General features: G+C 37.1%; 1 protein-coding gene and 1 pseudogene across 2 annotated transcripts; both read left to right on the top strand.

Annotated features, from left to right (window-relative positions):
• Window positions 1–155: 155 nt before the first annotated feature.
• LOC306866129 (transmembrane emp24 domain-containing protein 2) lies at window positions 156–5124 on the top strand. Its single transcript, XM_079411158.1, has 4 exons — window positions 156–478; window positions 1686–1878; window positions 3155–3262; window positions 3921–5124. The coding sequence occupies exons 1-4, from the start codon at window positions 299–301 to the stop codon at window positions 4043–4045; spliced, it is 606 nt and encodes a 201-aa protein (XP_079267284.1). The 5' UTR covers window positions 156–298; the 3' UTR covers window positions 4046–5124.
• LOC306866257 (ATP-dependent RNA helicase DDX55-like) lies at window positions 4447–14192 on the top strand (annotated as a pseudogene). Its single transcript has 13 exons — window positions 4447–4458; window positions 5079–5129; window positions 5759–5845; window positions 5956–6047; window positions 6118–6177; window positions 6256–6395; window positions 9666–9853; window positions 10093–10175; window positions 12020–12142; window positions 12224–12311; window positions 13379–13482; window positions 13685–13853; window positions 13936–14192. The product of its transcript is annotated as an ATP-dependent RNA helicase DDX55-like (transcript).
• The last annotated feature ends 222 nt before the right edge of the window (window positions 14193–14414 follow it).

The following is a 14414-nucleotide window of genomic DNA, read 5'->3' on the forward strand; positions in this document are numbered from 1 at the left end:
AAATAATTTGTATAAATATAATAAAATAAATAGTTTGTGTAGTTACAAAATACAATTACACAATTCAAGTCAATGTCTGTATCGTCTGTTTTAGAGGAACTCTATCGTCTGCTCCGCTCGTTTTTTGCAAACGCGAACTACGTTGTGGCCTTTTTGTCCCTTCAGGCGACTCGTCTAAATCTTGACGTGGCATCATCAGTAGCGCAGCTAGCGCTTGCCAGTCTCCGCCTTTATCGGTCCAGAGCGGCGTAAAGTCTCTTTTATGGGTTTTATCCTCCATTAATACAGCGCACCAAACATGTTTACGCTCTCGGAACTCGTCGTGCTCCTCGGCGCGCTGTCTTACACGGCCAATGGCTATTTTGTGAGCATCGACGCTCACGCGGAGGAGTGTTTCCATGAGCGCGTGAACTCGGGCACCAAAATGGGCCTGATGTTTGAGGTCGCCGAGGGAGGATTTCTGGACATCGACGTGGAGGTGGGCATCAAAATACACGTATTGCATTAATAAATGTCATTAATAATAAACAATAACCCATAAAACAGGCGCTGTAGGAAGTTTGCAGGTGTCTTATGTCTGCTCGCTCCAGATGGTGGATGAAGCCGGAAGTTAATTCCTGGCTGTTAGTGATTATTAATGCTTACTTACTAGATTAAATACAGTCTTAATGTAAGGCATTGTGTTTATTGATAACGTTTAGAAGGGTTAAGGTGAAAGTTGGAGTACTCTGGTTTTGTTTGGTCTCCCTTTGCTTCCACCAGATGGTTGTTAAACACAAGTACTGTGGTATTACCATGATTTTTTTGTTCTGGTACCATTTGTAATACAAAAGTTTGCTTAGTACTTTAGATATTCTTAAAGTGCCATGTATTCAGTATTTTCACCAGCTGTAAATGGTTTTAAGTCAGTTATTTCTATGTTTTGCTGTAGTGTGTCAGCAGGAAATATCAGTTTACATTTCCAAACATTGATTTTGCCATTAATTGTAATAATCCAGTGAGGTTTTTGTCTGACAGCAGCCAGTGCTCCACACAGAGATCTGATCATCATCATCCAGTCTGTCTGGAATGACATGAAGAAACCAGAAGAACCGTGGCAATGTCTCCAAGACGCTTCAAGAAATCTACCTGCAAAGCTACAGTACTGTTAAAAGTTTTAGACACTTGTGTAAAAATGCTGTAAAATGAGGATGCTGTCATAAATAGATTTTGTTTATCAATTAATTACTATTAACTAAATGAAATCAACATTTGGTGTGAGCATCCTTTGTGTTTAAAGCAGCTTTTGCCCTCGGGGCACTTGTGCAGAGTTTTCCAGGAAGCTTTGCAGGTGGGTTTCTTGAAGCGTCTTGGAGACGTTGCCACGGTTCTCCTGGATTTAGTCTGTCTCAGTTTGTTCTGTTTCTTCAGACTGGATGATGATCAGATCTCTGTGTGGAGCACTGGCTGTTGTCAGACAAAAATCTCACTGAATTATTACAATTAATGGCAAAATCAATGTTTGGAAATGTAAACTGATATTTAAATCAATTTTTTTAGCTGGTGAAAATACTAGTGTTCTAATTTTATCCGCCACTGTATATGCACACACTCACACACATGGATATAAACTATTAATAGTGTATATTTGTGGGTTTTTGTGAAGTTGTGAGCACCTGTCAATATGTATTGTTTGTCCTGAACAGATAACAGGTCCGGATGGGAAGCAGATCTATAAAGGAGACCGTGAGTCCAGTGGCAAGTATTCTGTAGCCGCCCATATGGACGGAACCTACAAGTTCTGCTTCAGCAACAAGATGTCCACCATGACCCCTAAGATTGTGATGTTCACCATCGACATCGGCGAGGCACCCAAAGGACAGGATATGGAGACCGAGGGTGAGCGCATGAACTGATGCAGGGGTTTCTGGGAAGGTTGTTTCTCGTAGTGTCCTCTCTTTTGCTCCATATGGCAGAGTTCTCACGGTCACGATGAACCTGGGAGCTTTCAGGCAACTGGAAAAGTCATGGAAAATAAACTATTTGTGGAAATTTCTATAATGAATATCAGGTTTTCTGCACTGTTCTATAATATTTCAGTTGCCTTAATTGATTTCTATAGGCAAAACAAAAAATAAATAAAAATGAAGAAACAAAAGTAACTGAATCTCAAATATCAAAACTTTTCATTTTAGCTAGTTATTTCTTTCTTTATTTAGTGTAATATGACAAACTAAAATAAAAAACAAATGGATATTTATAAAAACAAAAATAACTTGACAATTACTAAAATTTAAATATAAAAATAAATAATTCAAAATAAGTGAAAACTATAAACGTAATTAAATTGGTGTTGCATTTGCATGCTGAATATGCAGAAATATTTGCAGTGATACAATCATTGAGTACATTTTAAGTTATTTCCAGCTCATCAATAACTAAAGCCGACATGAAATTGAATAAAAACTATATAGACATGAATTTTTTGTTTTAACGAAAGTGAAATATAAAAAATAAATCAAAATAATTGGAAGCTATAATTGTATATCAATTCTAAAATGACTGTTTTTTTAAGTATTTAATTATATTTGTGTTTTTTAGTACTTATACAGTCCTGAAATTAACTTAACATTTTTTTTTTTGCTTCTAATGTGGCTTTCTTCCCTATTCAGGAGGTGGTGACAGCTGGGATGGTAGGAATAGAGTGTACAGAAGATCATTTTAACATCTGTTGAGTTTTAAGCTTAAATCTAACAGCATCTGCACTTACATTCGCACCTGTGTGTATAAAGACAGTGTGACCAATGAGCTGAATGTTTCACAGACTGATGAGCTCATAAAACTGCTGATGAACCCTAAACAGAGTACGGTGTGGAGTTTGTTTTACAGATATAACATGAACGGTTGTGTTATCATAGAAGAGGTTTATTTGAAGTTCTCATTGCCTGTTTTGTATTTTTAACTGTAGGCCATTCTGGTATTTATCATTTATGCTCTATACATAAGGGTTTTTATTCATGTAACAGCTGTTTATGACCTGTAAACTCTTGCATGTGTACGTGTGTTCACAGTTGGTACCAAACTTTTATACTGTTGTTTGTAAAGGCATTGTATTTGCATGCTGCATGCACTTTGATACAGTCATAAGAGTAAATTGCTATTAATTTATTTCCAGCTCATCAGAATAAGCTGGAGGAGATGATCAACGAGCTGGCGGTTGCCATGACGGCGGTCAAACATGAGCAGGAATACATGGAGGTCAGAGAGAGAATACACCGCGCAAGTAAGACATCCTCACTAATCACGTGACCACAGTTGTCATTGTTTTTAAGCAATTATTATTTTGCAGGGTTTTGAACCCAGCAAAAAATATGCATGTTTAAATGCCCTTTAAATTATTATTATTGTAATTTTTACCTGACATGAACCCAGCTATATGTATGTTTTTATAGTCTTAGAATTATTTAATTTTGATGTTACATAATGGCCTTTTAATAGTAGTAATGATAATAATAATAGTTGTTGTTATTATTATTTTGACATGACACTAACCCAGCTTTAATATTTTGCTGTTACGTGAATCCAGCTATAATATGCATGTTTAAATGGCCTGTAATTATTTTTATTTTATTTTTTTAATTTTGACATGAATAACTGAATGGATGAAAAATTTCATAATGGCATGAATAATTATTTCTTTTTCTTTCTTTCTTATAAATATTCCTTTTTTATTTTTACATGACGTGAACCCAGAAAAAATATACTTAAAATGGCCATTCATTTATTTATTTATTTAACACATTTGTATGTTTAAATGGACTTTGGAATTATTTATGGAATTTATTTAATACAATTTTAAAAAATTATTTTCACTTTATTTATTGATCGGTTTTAACTTGTGTATGTTAAACTTGCTGTGTATTTTTATCTCTGTCCTCTAGTCAATGACAACACGAACAGCAGGGTGGTGCTGTGGTCCTTCTTTGAGGCTCTGGTGCTGGTGGCCATGACCCTCGGACAGATTTACTACCTGAAGAGATTCTTTGAAGTGCGGAGAGTCGTATAAAATCCTGTCTGTGTTCCACAACAAACACATCGAGTCCAAGATTTACCAGTTCTATGAATTGGATGTCCAATTCAACAGAGATGGGAAGAACTTGGTTGTTCGCTAGTCCACCAGTCTGTGTTTTGGTTTTTATTTGCCCCAGTTGTAGTTCTCTTCATTGTTTTGGTAAAGGGTGCGATTTTGAATTGTTAATTCATTGAGTTTGTTTTAGCCCGACTTGATTTTGAACAGTCATCTTTATATTATATATTTTTATTTTTTTTGCTTGGTGTTTCGTCTCCAGTACAGTTACGATGCACATTACTATGAGAATGAAGTACAGGTGATGATGTGGTGTTGCCCCAATACAAGAACATGGTTTAAGATTGTATGGAAATAGCATGATGTAATTAAACCATAACATGTACAATGTTGTGAGCGATTGGGAAGTTGGCGGTCGCTGATATAAGTCAGGAAATGTCACTGCGAGCACATTTCATGTCATTTTCACTGCTCATTATCACTTTTAGTTATGCCAACAACAACCTTCATGGCACATATTTAAACCTGATGCTGGTGAAGTGGTAAAATGACTGCTTCGTTACTTTTGCAGATTTTCTGGTGTGTTTTTGAAATGTTTAGCCAGGGTAGTCCCAATTTCTTTTCTTTCTCTATCTCCAGTCTCTTCACACAGGAAGTACTTTATGTAGTTTTGTACCATTTTTGTTGTCTAAACCAACTCTTACATTAAGAAAAATGCAAAATAATTTGGGTAAGACTACTGGTGAACTGATGATAAAACTGTAAACCTCAGAAGTTCAATGAATATGTATGTCAAATATGGATTTGATTTAATAAACATAAAACGTGTTCTTAAAACGTCTCCTTTAGAGTCTGTGTTGATTTGGATGCACAACATGGAAACTCGCAGCAAAAATTGTGTCTTACTGCCATGTATTTGATGATTATTTTTTGTTTACATCATGTATAAATGATTGTAGAACGTTGTCACGTGGTAACTGTTACTTTTCTCAGCGCTTTTCTCAGATTTTAGTCTGCCTGCATCCCTCTTTTTATGATTAATAAAGATGTGGCTGCTGAAGCGGTGAGTATTTGAATATGTGTTTATTTTTATCATAATGTGACAGCTGTCTGATAATATTTCATATTTGTTTGAATGTTTTTGAAAGAAGAACCTTATGCTCCTCAAAGCTGCATTTATTTTATCGTAAAAAGTTAAATATTATAATTTCAAATATCTTTTAAATTGGAGTACATTTTAATTTATTCCTGTGAGCATCACTACTGCAGTCTTCAGTGTCACATGATCCTTCAGAAATCATTCTAATATGCTGATTTGCTGCTCAAGAAACATGATTATTATTAATGCTGCAAACAGTTTTTGCTGCTTCGTATTTGTCAAAACCCTAATACACAACCTTTCAAAAGTTTGGGGTCAATATGGTTAAAATAAAGAGACTAATACTTTTATTCAGTAAGGAGGCGTTAAATAGTTTCAAAATGACAGTAAAGACATTTATAATGTTACAAAAATGCTGTTGATTAAATATGTTCATCAAAAAATGCATGACAGGTTTTATTTTAAGGAGTAACCATTTTTTTAATTTTTTAAATAAAATATTTTTTATTAAATTAATGCAGATTTGGTGAGCATAAAGCTGTATTAACGAAAGTTATTAAGACTTACTTCAATAATATTTCATGTGATTCCAGGTGACTGGCAGCGGGAAAACCTTGGCATTTGTGATTCCTGCATTAGAAATTCTCCTAAAGCGAGAAGAAAAGTTAAAAAAGATGCAGGTCTGTATTAGACGATGAATTTGATATTTCAGTAACTGTCTTGTTATTCATCAGATGCTTGCGTTGTATCCGTGTAATTCATTTTGATTTCTATTGTGATGTATTGTCAGGTCGGTGCATTGATCATAACACCCACCCGTGAGCTGGCACTGTAGATCAGCGAGGTGATGGGACGATTTCTGCAGGGGTTTCCTCAGTTTAGGTGAGAATGAAACATCTACTCCATCTGATGGCCTTAGCTTGTAAATCTAACAATGTGTGTCTGTTTTTAGACAGATTCTTTTAATTGGTAGCAACCCTATTGAGGATGTAGAGAAGTTTAAGACTCAGGGGTGAGTGTATGGACTGCTCTTTTCTAAAACTAAATGTCAAATAAAATAAGCAAATACAATGTTATGTGCGATTCGTAGAGCCAATATCATATCGACCCGTGGGCGATTGGAGGACATGTTCAGGAGGAAGGCCGATGGGCTTGATTTGGCCACCGCTGGGAAGTCTCTGGATGTTCTTGTCCTGGATGAGGCAGACTGGACATGGGCTTTGAAACCAGGTAATGATCTCAAATCATCAGTCTGTAAAAAAAAAACTGCCAGAAAACATCCAAAATATTAGGAAATAAAATATATGCTTTTCATTTTACATTGCTTGGCAGCTTAACCACACTTTCTCTCGAGTCTGTATCACTTTTGTTATAATATGCATTGGGTGTTTTAATAAGTTGCTGTATAATTAGCATACACACACACAAAATAACTCTCTCTCTCTGAATATAGGCATCTGGTAGTTATACCATGGTATCACAAGGTTATTCAATAAGTATAGATAGCACTAATCTACCTCCATTCACTGGATTTCAAATACATTTGCTCTGTTTTTTATTTAAATACTGCATTGATTGAAAAATATTATACAAATGTGTTTTTAATATTTGTTTAATTTAATAAAAATAGATGTAGATGAGTTTGTTTGTTCATTGGAAAACATTTGGAGAAATATAGCATTCCGTCACTTACTCACCAGTGGATGCTCTGCAGTGAATGGGTGCCGTCAGAATGAGAGTCCAAACAGCTGATAAAAACACCACAATAATCCACAAGTAATCCACACCACTCTAGTCCAGCAATTAACGTCAGGTGAAGTGAAAGCTGCGTGTTTGTAAGGTAATATTATTATTTTATAATATTTCTTTCTCCAGTAAAAAAAATAAAAAGCATCCTCTATTCTCCTCTCACATCAAAACTCACTCACAAATTTGATTAGAACTGTTTTGGCTTGTTAACAGTGCTTTATCTGTGCAGATTTCTCTCCTGATTTAGACAAGAAGACATTTTCACGCGAACTGCCAAAATACAGACAGCACATCACATGTCCCACCAGAGAGTAATATATTGGATCACTGTTACACAACGATAAAGGACGCATATCACTCTGCTCCACGAGCAGCTTTAGGACTCTCTGGTCACTGTTTGGTTCATCTTATTCCTCCTACAGGCAGAAACTTAAGTCTGCAAAGCCTGTATTAAGATCTGTTAAAAGATGGACTGATGAAACAGAGCCTGTTTCGACCTCACTGATTGGTCTGTTTTTGAAGCTGCTGCCACCGATCTGGACGAGCTCACAGAGACTATAACTTCATATATCAGTTTCTGTGAGGATATGTGCATTCCTAACAGGATTCGTCTAATCTATAACAATGACAAACCATGGTTCACTGCAAAACTCAGACAGCTTCGTCAGGCCAAAGAAGATGCTTACAGAAAGAGGGGTGAAGTCTTGTATAAACAGGCCAGATACACACTGGAAAAGGAGATCAGAGTGGCAAAGAGGAAATATTCTGACAAGCTCAGGAAAAAATTATCTTCCAGTGATCCTGCTTCAGTGTGGATAGGAATGAAGGATATCACCAGTTACAAGTCACCATCCCCCAGCACTCTGGAGAATCAACACCTGGCAGACAACTTGAACGAGTTCTTTTGTCGTTTCGAAAGATCACCCCACACCCGCCCTGAACACCTCTCCACACAACCATTCACACCTCCAGCAACCCCTCTCTCCCCCACACCTACGATTCAAATCAGCGAAGAAGATGTGTGCCAGGTCTTCAGGAAGAACAAAAGAAGGAAAGCACCAGGCCCAGACGGTGTGTCACCAGCCTGCCTAAAAATCTGTACTGACCAGCTGGCCCCCATCTTTACACAGATCTTCAACAGATCACTGGAGCTGTGCGAAGTCCCCTCATGCTTCAAACGCTCCACCATCATCCCCGTCCCAAAGAAAGGCAAAATTACTGCACTTAATGACTACAGACCTGTGGCTCTAACGTCTGTAGCCATGAAATCATTTGAAAGACTGGTTTTGGCTTATCTGAAGGACATCACTGGACCCTTACTGGACCCCCTGCAGTTTGCCTACAGAGCAAACAGGTCTGTGGATGATGCAGTCAACATGGGACTGCACTTCATCCTGCAGCATCTGGACAGACCAGGAACTTATGTGAGGATCCTGTTTGTGGACTTCAGCTCCGATTTTAACACCATCGTCACGGAAACCCTTCAGAATAAACTGACCCAGCTCTCCGTCCCCACCTCCGTCTGCCAGTGGATCAACAGCTTTCTGACAGACAGACAGACAGCAGTTAGTAAAGCTTGGTAAATTCACATCCAGCACTCAAACCATCAGCACTGGAGCTCCTCAGGGCTGCGTTCTCTCCCCACTGCTCTTCTCCCTCTACACCAACGACTGCACATCTAAAGACCCCTCTGTCAAGCACCTGAAGTTTGCAGACGACACCACACTGATCGGCCTCATCCAGGACCTGAAGTGGGATATTCACATAGACTCCATTGTCAGGAAGGCCCAGCAGAGGTTGTACTTTCTTCGCCAGCTGAGGAAGTTCAACCTGCCACAGGAGCTGCTGAAACAGTTCTACTCTGCCATCATTGAATCCATTCTCTGCACTTCAATAACCGTCTGGTTCAGCTCAGCTACCAAATCTGACCTCAGAAGACTACGGAGGGTAGTCCAGACTGCTGAGCGAATCATTGGTACAACCCTCCCCATTCTCCAAGAGCTCTACTTATCCAGAGTGAGAAAAAGGGCTGGCAAAATCACTCTGGACCCCTCACATCCAGCACACTCCCTCTTTGAACTGTTGCCGTCTGGTCGACGCTACAGAGCTCTGAGCACCAGAACGACCAGACACAGGAACAGTTTCTTCCCTCAGGCAATCCATCTCATGAACACTCAACAATAAACGTGGAACACACAACTATAATACACTATCCATTCACCACACTCACTTATTTTATCTTTATTTTCTCATTTCTAATTTGCACATACTTGACCTGTACATACTGTACATAGTTGTCTATATTATATATTGTGTTTTTGCTGCTTTGTACATTGCCTTTTGGTTAATTGCTGTTATTCTTTATTATCTGTGTCCTGTTGCTGTCTTTCTGTTGCACTGTGGAGCTTACAACAAATTCCTTGTATGTGTAAACATACTTGGCCAATAAAGCTCATTCTGATTCTGATTTTCAATGTAAAATACTATGCAATATTATGGATGAAGTTAAAATGTCTTGATGGATTTGTTTCTTAGAAACATGCTGCTTTTCACTTCACAAGATGTTAATTGATGTACTGGAGTGGTGTGGATTACTTGTGAATTATTGTGATGTTTTTATCAGCTGTTTGGACTCTCATTCTGACGGCACCCATTCACTGCAGAGGACCACCAGGATCACAAGTGTGACTCCAAAGATGAGAATAACAGTGGATTGTGGAGCTAATGCAGATTTTTTCTTCGCCTCTGCAGTTTAAACACTATTCTGGGTAATTTACCCAAGCAGCGGCGCACAGGGCTTTTGTCTGGCACAGACGCAAGAGCTGGAGAAGTTGGTGAGGGCTGGTCTGCGCAACCCTGTGCGAATCATAGTGAAGGAGAAAGGAGTGGCAGCCTCAAGCGTGCAGAAAACACCGGCCAGACTCAGCAATTATTACACAGTGAGTCATCTAGAGCGGTCTGTAACCAGCAGGGACTCATTCACTTATGCACATGCATGCAGTTTCATGGGGCGTTTCAGAAACTGTAACTGCTCTGTTAATTATGACATGAAATAAGTATTGGCTGCGTTCATACTTTTAATTCACATTCCTTTCTCATTATGAACAAATTGGGTTGGCCATACTTGTCTGAACTAATTCCCAATTATTTATCTTAACATTTGCTTTATTATGTGCAGATATGTCGAGCAGAGGAGAAGCTCAACTCTTTAGTGGCGTTTCTCAGGCAGCACAAACACGAGAAGCAGCTTGTGTTCTTCAGGTTTGTTAGACTGATTGCCACACATTAAGTTTGGAATCATTAATATTCTTTTTAATATTTTTGAAAAGTCGTCTCTTCTGCTCACCAAGGCTGCATTTATTTGATCAAAATACAGTAAAGTGTTTTCTATTTAAAAAATATTTAGTAAAGTGTAATTTATTTTTGTGATCAAAGCTGAATTTTCAGCACCGTTACTCCAGATTTCAGAAAGTTTCAAAGAACAAGTATTTTTTTTTTTAAGAAATCTTTTGTAACAAAAATGTTTTTTAATGTCAATTCAGTGCATACTTGCTGAATAAAAGTATCTTTTTTAGTATCTTTATCTTTTTTAGATAAAAGTATCTAAGACTGACATACCACATGGTTTTGAATGCCAATTTATCTTTTTAACGTCCACAAAATAAATTTTTTAAATTGATAATAATGAGAACTGTTTCTTGAGCAGCAAATCAGCATATTAGAATGATTTCTGAAGGATTATGTGACACTGAAGACTGGAGTAACAATGCTGAAAATTTAGCTTTGATCACCAGAATAAATTACATTTTAACATATATTAAAATAGAAAACAGTGATTGTCAACTGTAATAATATTTCACAATATTTCTGTATCAGATACTCATGTAATTATCTATTTACTCTATCAAATAAAAGCAGCATTGGTGAGTAGAAGAGACTTCTTACAGAAACATTTAAAAGAATAATTCAATTTAAATTTTTAAAGGGGTCATATGACGTCGCTAAAAAGAACATTATTTTGTGTATTTGATGTAATGCAATGTGTTTATGCAGTTTGAGGTTCAGAAAACATTATTATCCACATACTGTACATTATTGTTGCTCCTCTATACCCCGCCTTTCTGATACGCGTCGATTTTTACAAAGCTCACCGTTCTGAGAAGCAAGGCATGCTTTGATTGGCCAGCTATCCAATGCGTTGTGATTGGCCGAATACCTCAAGCGTGTGACGGAAATTTTTCGCCCCTCACCGTATTGTGATGCCGTGTCCCAGCGCAACAACACAAAAACAATAAAACCCATTATAAACTAAGCATTTGTTGCATCCGGTGGGGACATAATTACTGATTATAATGACACGTTGCGCCGCGTAAGCATAACATCATGTCTGCATTTGTAGAAACGCCAAACAAGCACTACTCTACACTGCTCAAAACTCACTCAAATTCTCAAATAAGAAAACATACTTACAGGCTGAGAGTCAAAAGCGCCAGACTGTCCTTGCAAAGTTGGAATTGCCTCACCTTAGAGAAACAGCCTTTGTGCAAGCCAGCATCTAATCTTTCAGGTTCAGGAAACAGTCCTCCGTAAAATGCGCTGCACACTCAAATATTTGCATTGAACAGTAAATACAGCTTAGCCACATATTTCTAGTTGAATCTTCTTTTGGAAGCCCAAACAAAGTACTTTCGCTTTCACAATGAAACACAGCGTCTTCAGGACATGGTGGCAGCAACATTACTACAGCGAGAATAAAAGTTCCACCTTCTTTCATTGTGTATATATTTGGGCGTATATATTCAAGTCTTCTCACACCGTGATGTAGACATGTGGGGGCGTGTTTGAATGAGCCTTAACTTTTATAAAGAATATCTCTTTGGTTTTGAGACTTTAATCTTTGCACCTTCAGGGATCTCATCTATGCACAATCAGCTTGTAACACTCCAAAGAGAAAGGAGAACTTGAAATCGCATCATATGACCCCTTTTTAAATTTAATTATTTCAAATTTTTGGACAGCAGTGTAAATCTTTTCTCACACACTTAATGTAATGTAAATAATATTGTTCAGCCATCTTAACAGCATCATATTCTCTGTATCCACAGCACCTTTGCCTGTGTGGAGTACTTCGGTAAAGCCCTGAAAGTCTTGATCAAGAATGTCAGCATCCTCGGGAAGATGAAGCATAAACGAAACAAGATCTTTGCAGATTTCCGGGCGCTGAAGAGGTAATGTAGTGTGATGCCTTTCTAGCTGTTTACAGAGAGGAAGTTAAAGACGGAGAATAAATGCATTATGGATGTGTGCAGTGGGATTCTCGTGTGCACAGACGTCATGGCCAGAGGCATCGACATACCAGAACTGGGTGCTTCAGTACGACCCACCAAGCAGTGCAAAGTAACCAGGACATTCATGAACACGCTTGAGCTCAAAAGTATGTACTTTTGAGTCTTTATTACATTCACAAACGCTTGGAATAGTTTATTACGTGATTTATTTTATGCTTTGATTAGTGCTTGTAAAGTCAGCTGACATCCAGTTAGTGGTTTGTCATGCACCACTATATTGCTCATACCTAATGAATTGAACAAACCCCTAACATTAAATATTAAACTTAAGCATATTTATTTATTTATTGGTTCATTTGGATAGAGGCAGTACACAAAACATGATTCCAGACAAAAAAAGCTGATAAAATATACATTGTACATAGAAAGTATATACAGAGTATAGTATATGCTAATTCACAGGAACCTAAAAATGCTTTTCTTAACAAAAAAAAACTCACATAAAACTAATATAATACACATATATAATTTATATATATATATATATATATATTTTTAAGGTCACTCTCACCCTGACAACATGTAGATAGAGGAAATACAAAAATTTATTAAAATAAATTAGATATGCATATAGCTCTAGTTTATTTTAAACCTGCTCTTAAAAATAATTACAAAATGCCTAATGTCATGTACTGCTTTTATTTAAATCGGTAACATTAAAGGTCAAAACTTCTCAATTGGTTTACATAGCAAAGCATTTTCTAGGTAACAACACTGTGTTTTAATCAATGCATTTCAAAGCATTGTTGTTATTGTTAACTAAAGCTATTAAAAATTATTTTCAGTAATTGATATAAAGCTCAAATAAATATAAATATGAATATTTGTTAAAAAAATTGACACTGAAATAAAAAGGTTTAAAGTGAAATGACTAAAACAGAAATAAAAATAAATTAAAGTTATATAGAAATACTAAAGAAAAAAACTAAAATGACAAGCACATCAAATTACTAAAGTTACAATGGAAATATAAAAATAAAAGCTAATTAAAAATATGAATGAATACTATAAGTGTATAAACATAACTCTGAAATGAAACAGAGGTGACATACTATTTGCATGCTTTGTGCATGTATTGCTAATTTTTCTCATCAAATTTAATACTCCGTCCATTAGTTCCTTTGTGCATCGGTGTGGACGAACTGCACGAATCGGAAACCAGGGCAACGCACTCGTCAATGGAAGAGTCGTATGTAAATTTCTTGTCCATTAATCAAAAGGTAAGTGAGAGAGAAACTTCATTTCATAGATAAACTATCAGATGGAGCATCTAGCTTTTATAAATAGTGTACAAAATTAGGCTTTAAACTCACGTTCATGCATTAGACATGCATTTAAGTGCCTAATATTATTGCATTCTCAATATTTTATATTCTATATGTTTGAGTGTAAAGTAGTGTTTGCACTTGTGTTTTCCCACAGTGTCCTCTTCAGACGTATCCTCCAGTGAAAGACGTGGTTGATGTTCTGCCTAAACTGAAGATGATGGCTTTAGGTGACAGAGCGATGTTTGAGAAGGGCATGAAAGCCTTTGTGTCGTATGTGCAGGCCTACGCCAAACACGAGTGTAGTCTGATATTTCGCATTAAAGGTGAGTGACATTGCTTTAAACCTTTCATAAGATACTTATCCAAGATAATTCACCTGATTAAAATGACATACACCTTGTCCAGACTTGGATTTTGCTGCTCTGGCCCGTGGCTTTGCTCTCCTCCGTTTGCCCAAAATGCCTGAGCCGAGAGGAAAGACCTTCCCGGACTTCAAACAGGAGTCCATCGACACAGACACCATCCACTTTAAAGATAAAAACAGGGAAAAACAGAGAAAAAAATGGCTGGCGGAGCGGAAAGAAAAAGAGATGCCATTGAAGAAGAACTTCATCAAGAATAAATCCTGGTCGAAAGAAGGCTGCCAAAAGAAAACTGGATGATTTATGTTACTAATTTTTTTGTGTTAAAGAAATAGTTCAACCAAAAATGAACAATTGCTGAAAATTTTCACACTCTCAAACCGTCCAAGATGAAGATGCGTTTGTTTCTTTATCAGATTTGACGATATGTAGCATTACATCACTTGCTCACCAATGTATCCTCTGCAGTGAATGGGTGCCGTCAGAATGAGAGTCCAAACAGCTGATAAAAACATCACAATA

Source organism: Barbus barbus, assembly GCF_936440315.1.
Source record: "Barbus barbus genome assembly, chromosome: 47".
In the NCBI taxonomy this organism is placed as follows: Eukaryota; Metazoa; Chordata; class Actinopteri; order Cypriniformes; family Cyprinidae; genus Barbus; species Barbus barbus.

Bases quoted from the DNA above. Each gene is read 5' to 3' on its own strand.
- LOC306866129 (XM_079411158.1), top strand. From the start codon at position 299: ATGTTTACGCTCTCGGAACTCGTCGTGCTCCTCGGCGCGCTGTCTTAC. The intron at 1,879-3,154 runs GTGAGCGCATGA...ATTTATTTCCAG, and splicing joins ACAGGATATGGAGACCGAGG to CTCATCAGAATAAGCTGGAG. The intron at 3,263-3,920 runs GTAAGACATCCT...TCTGTCCTCTAG, and splicing joins AGAGAGAATACACCGCGCAA to TCAATGACAACACGAACAGC.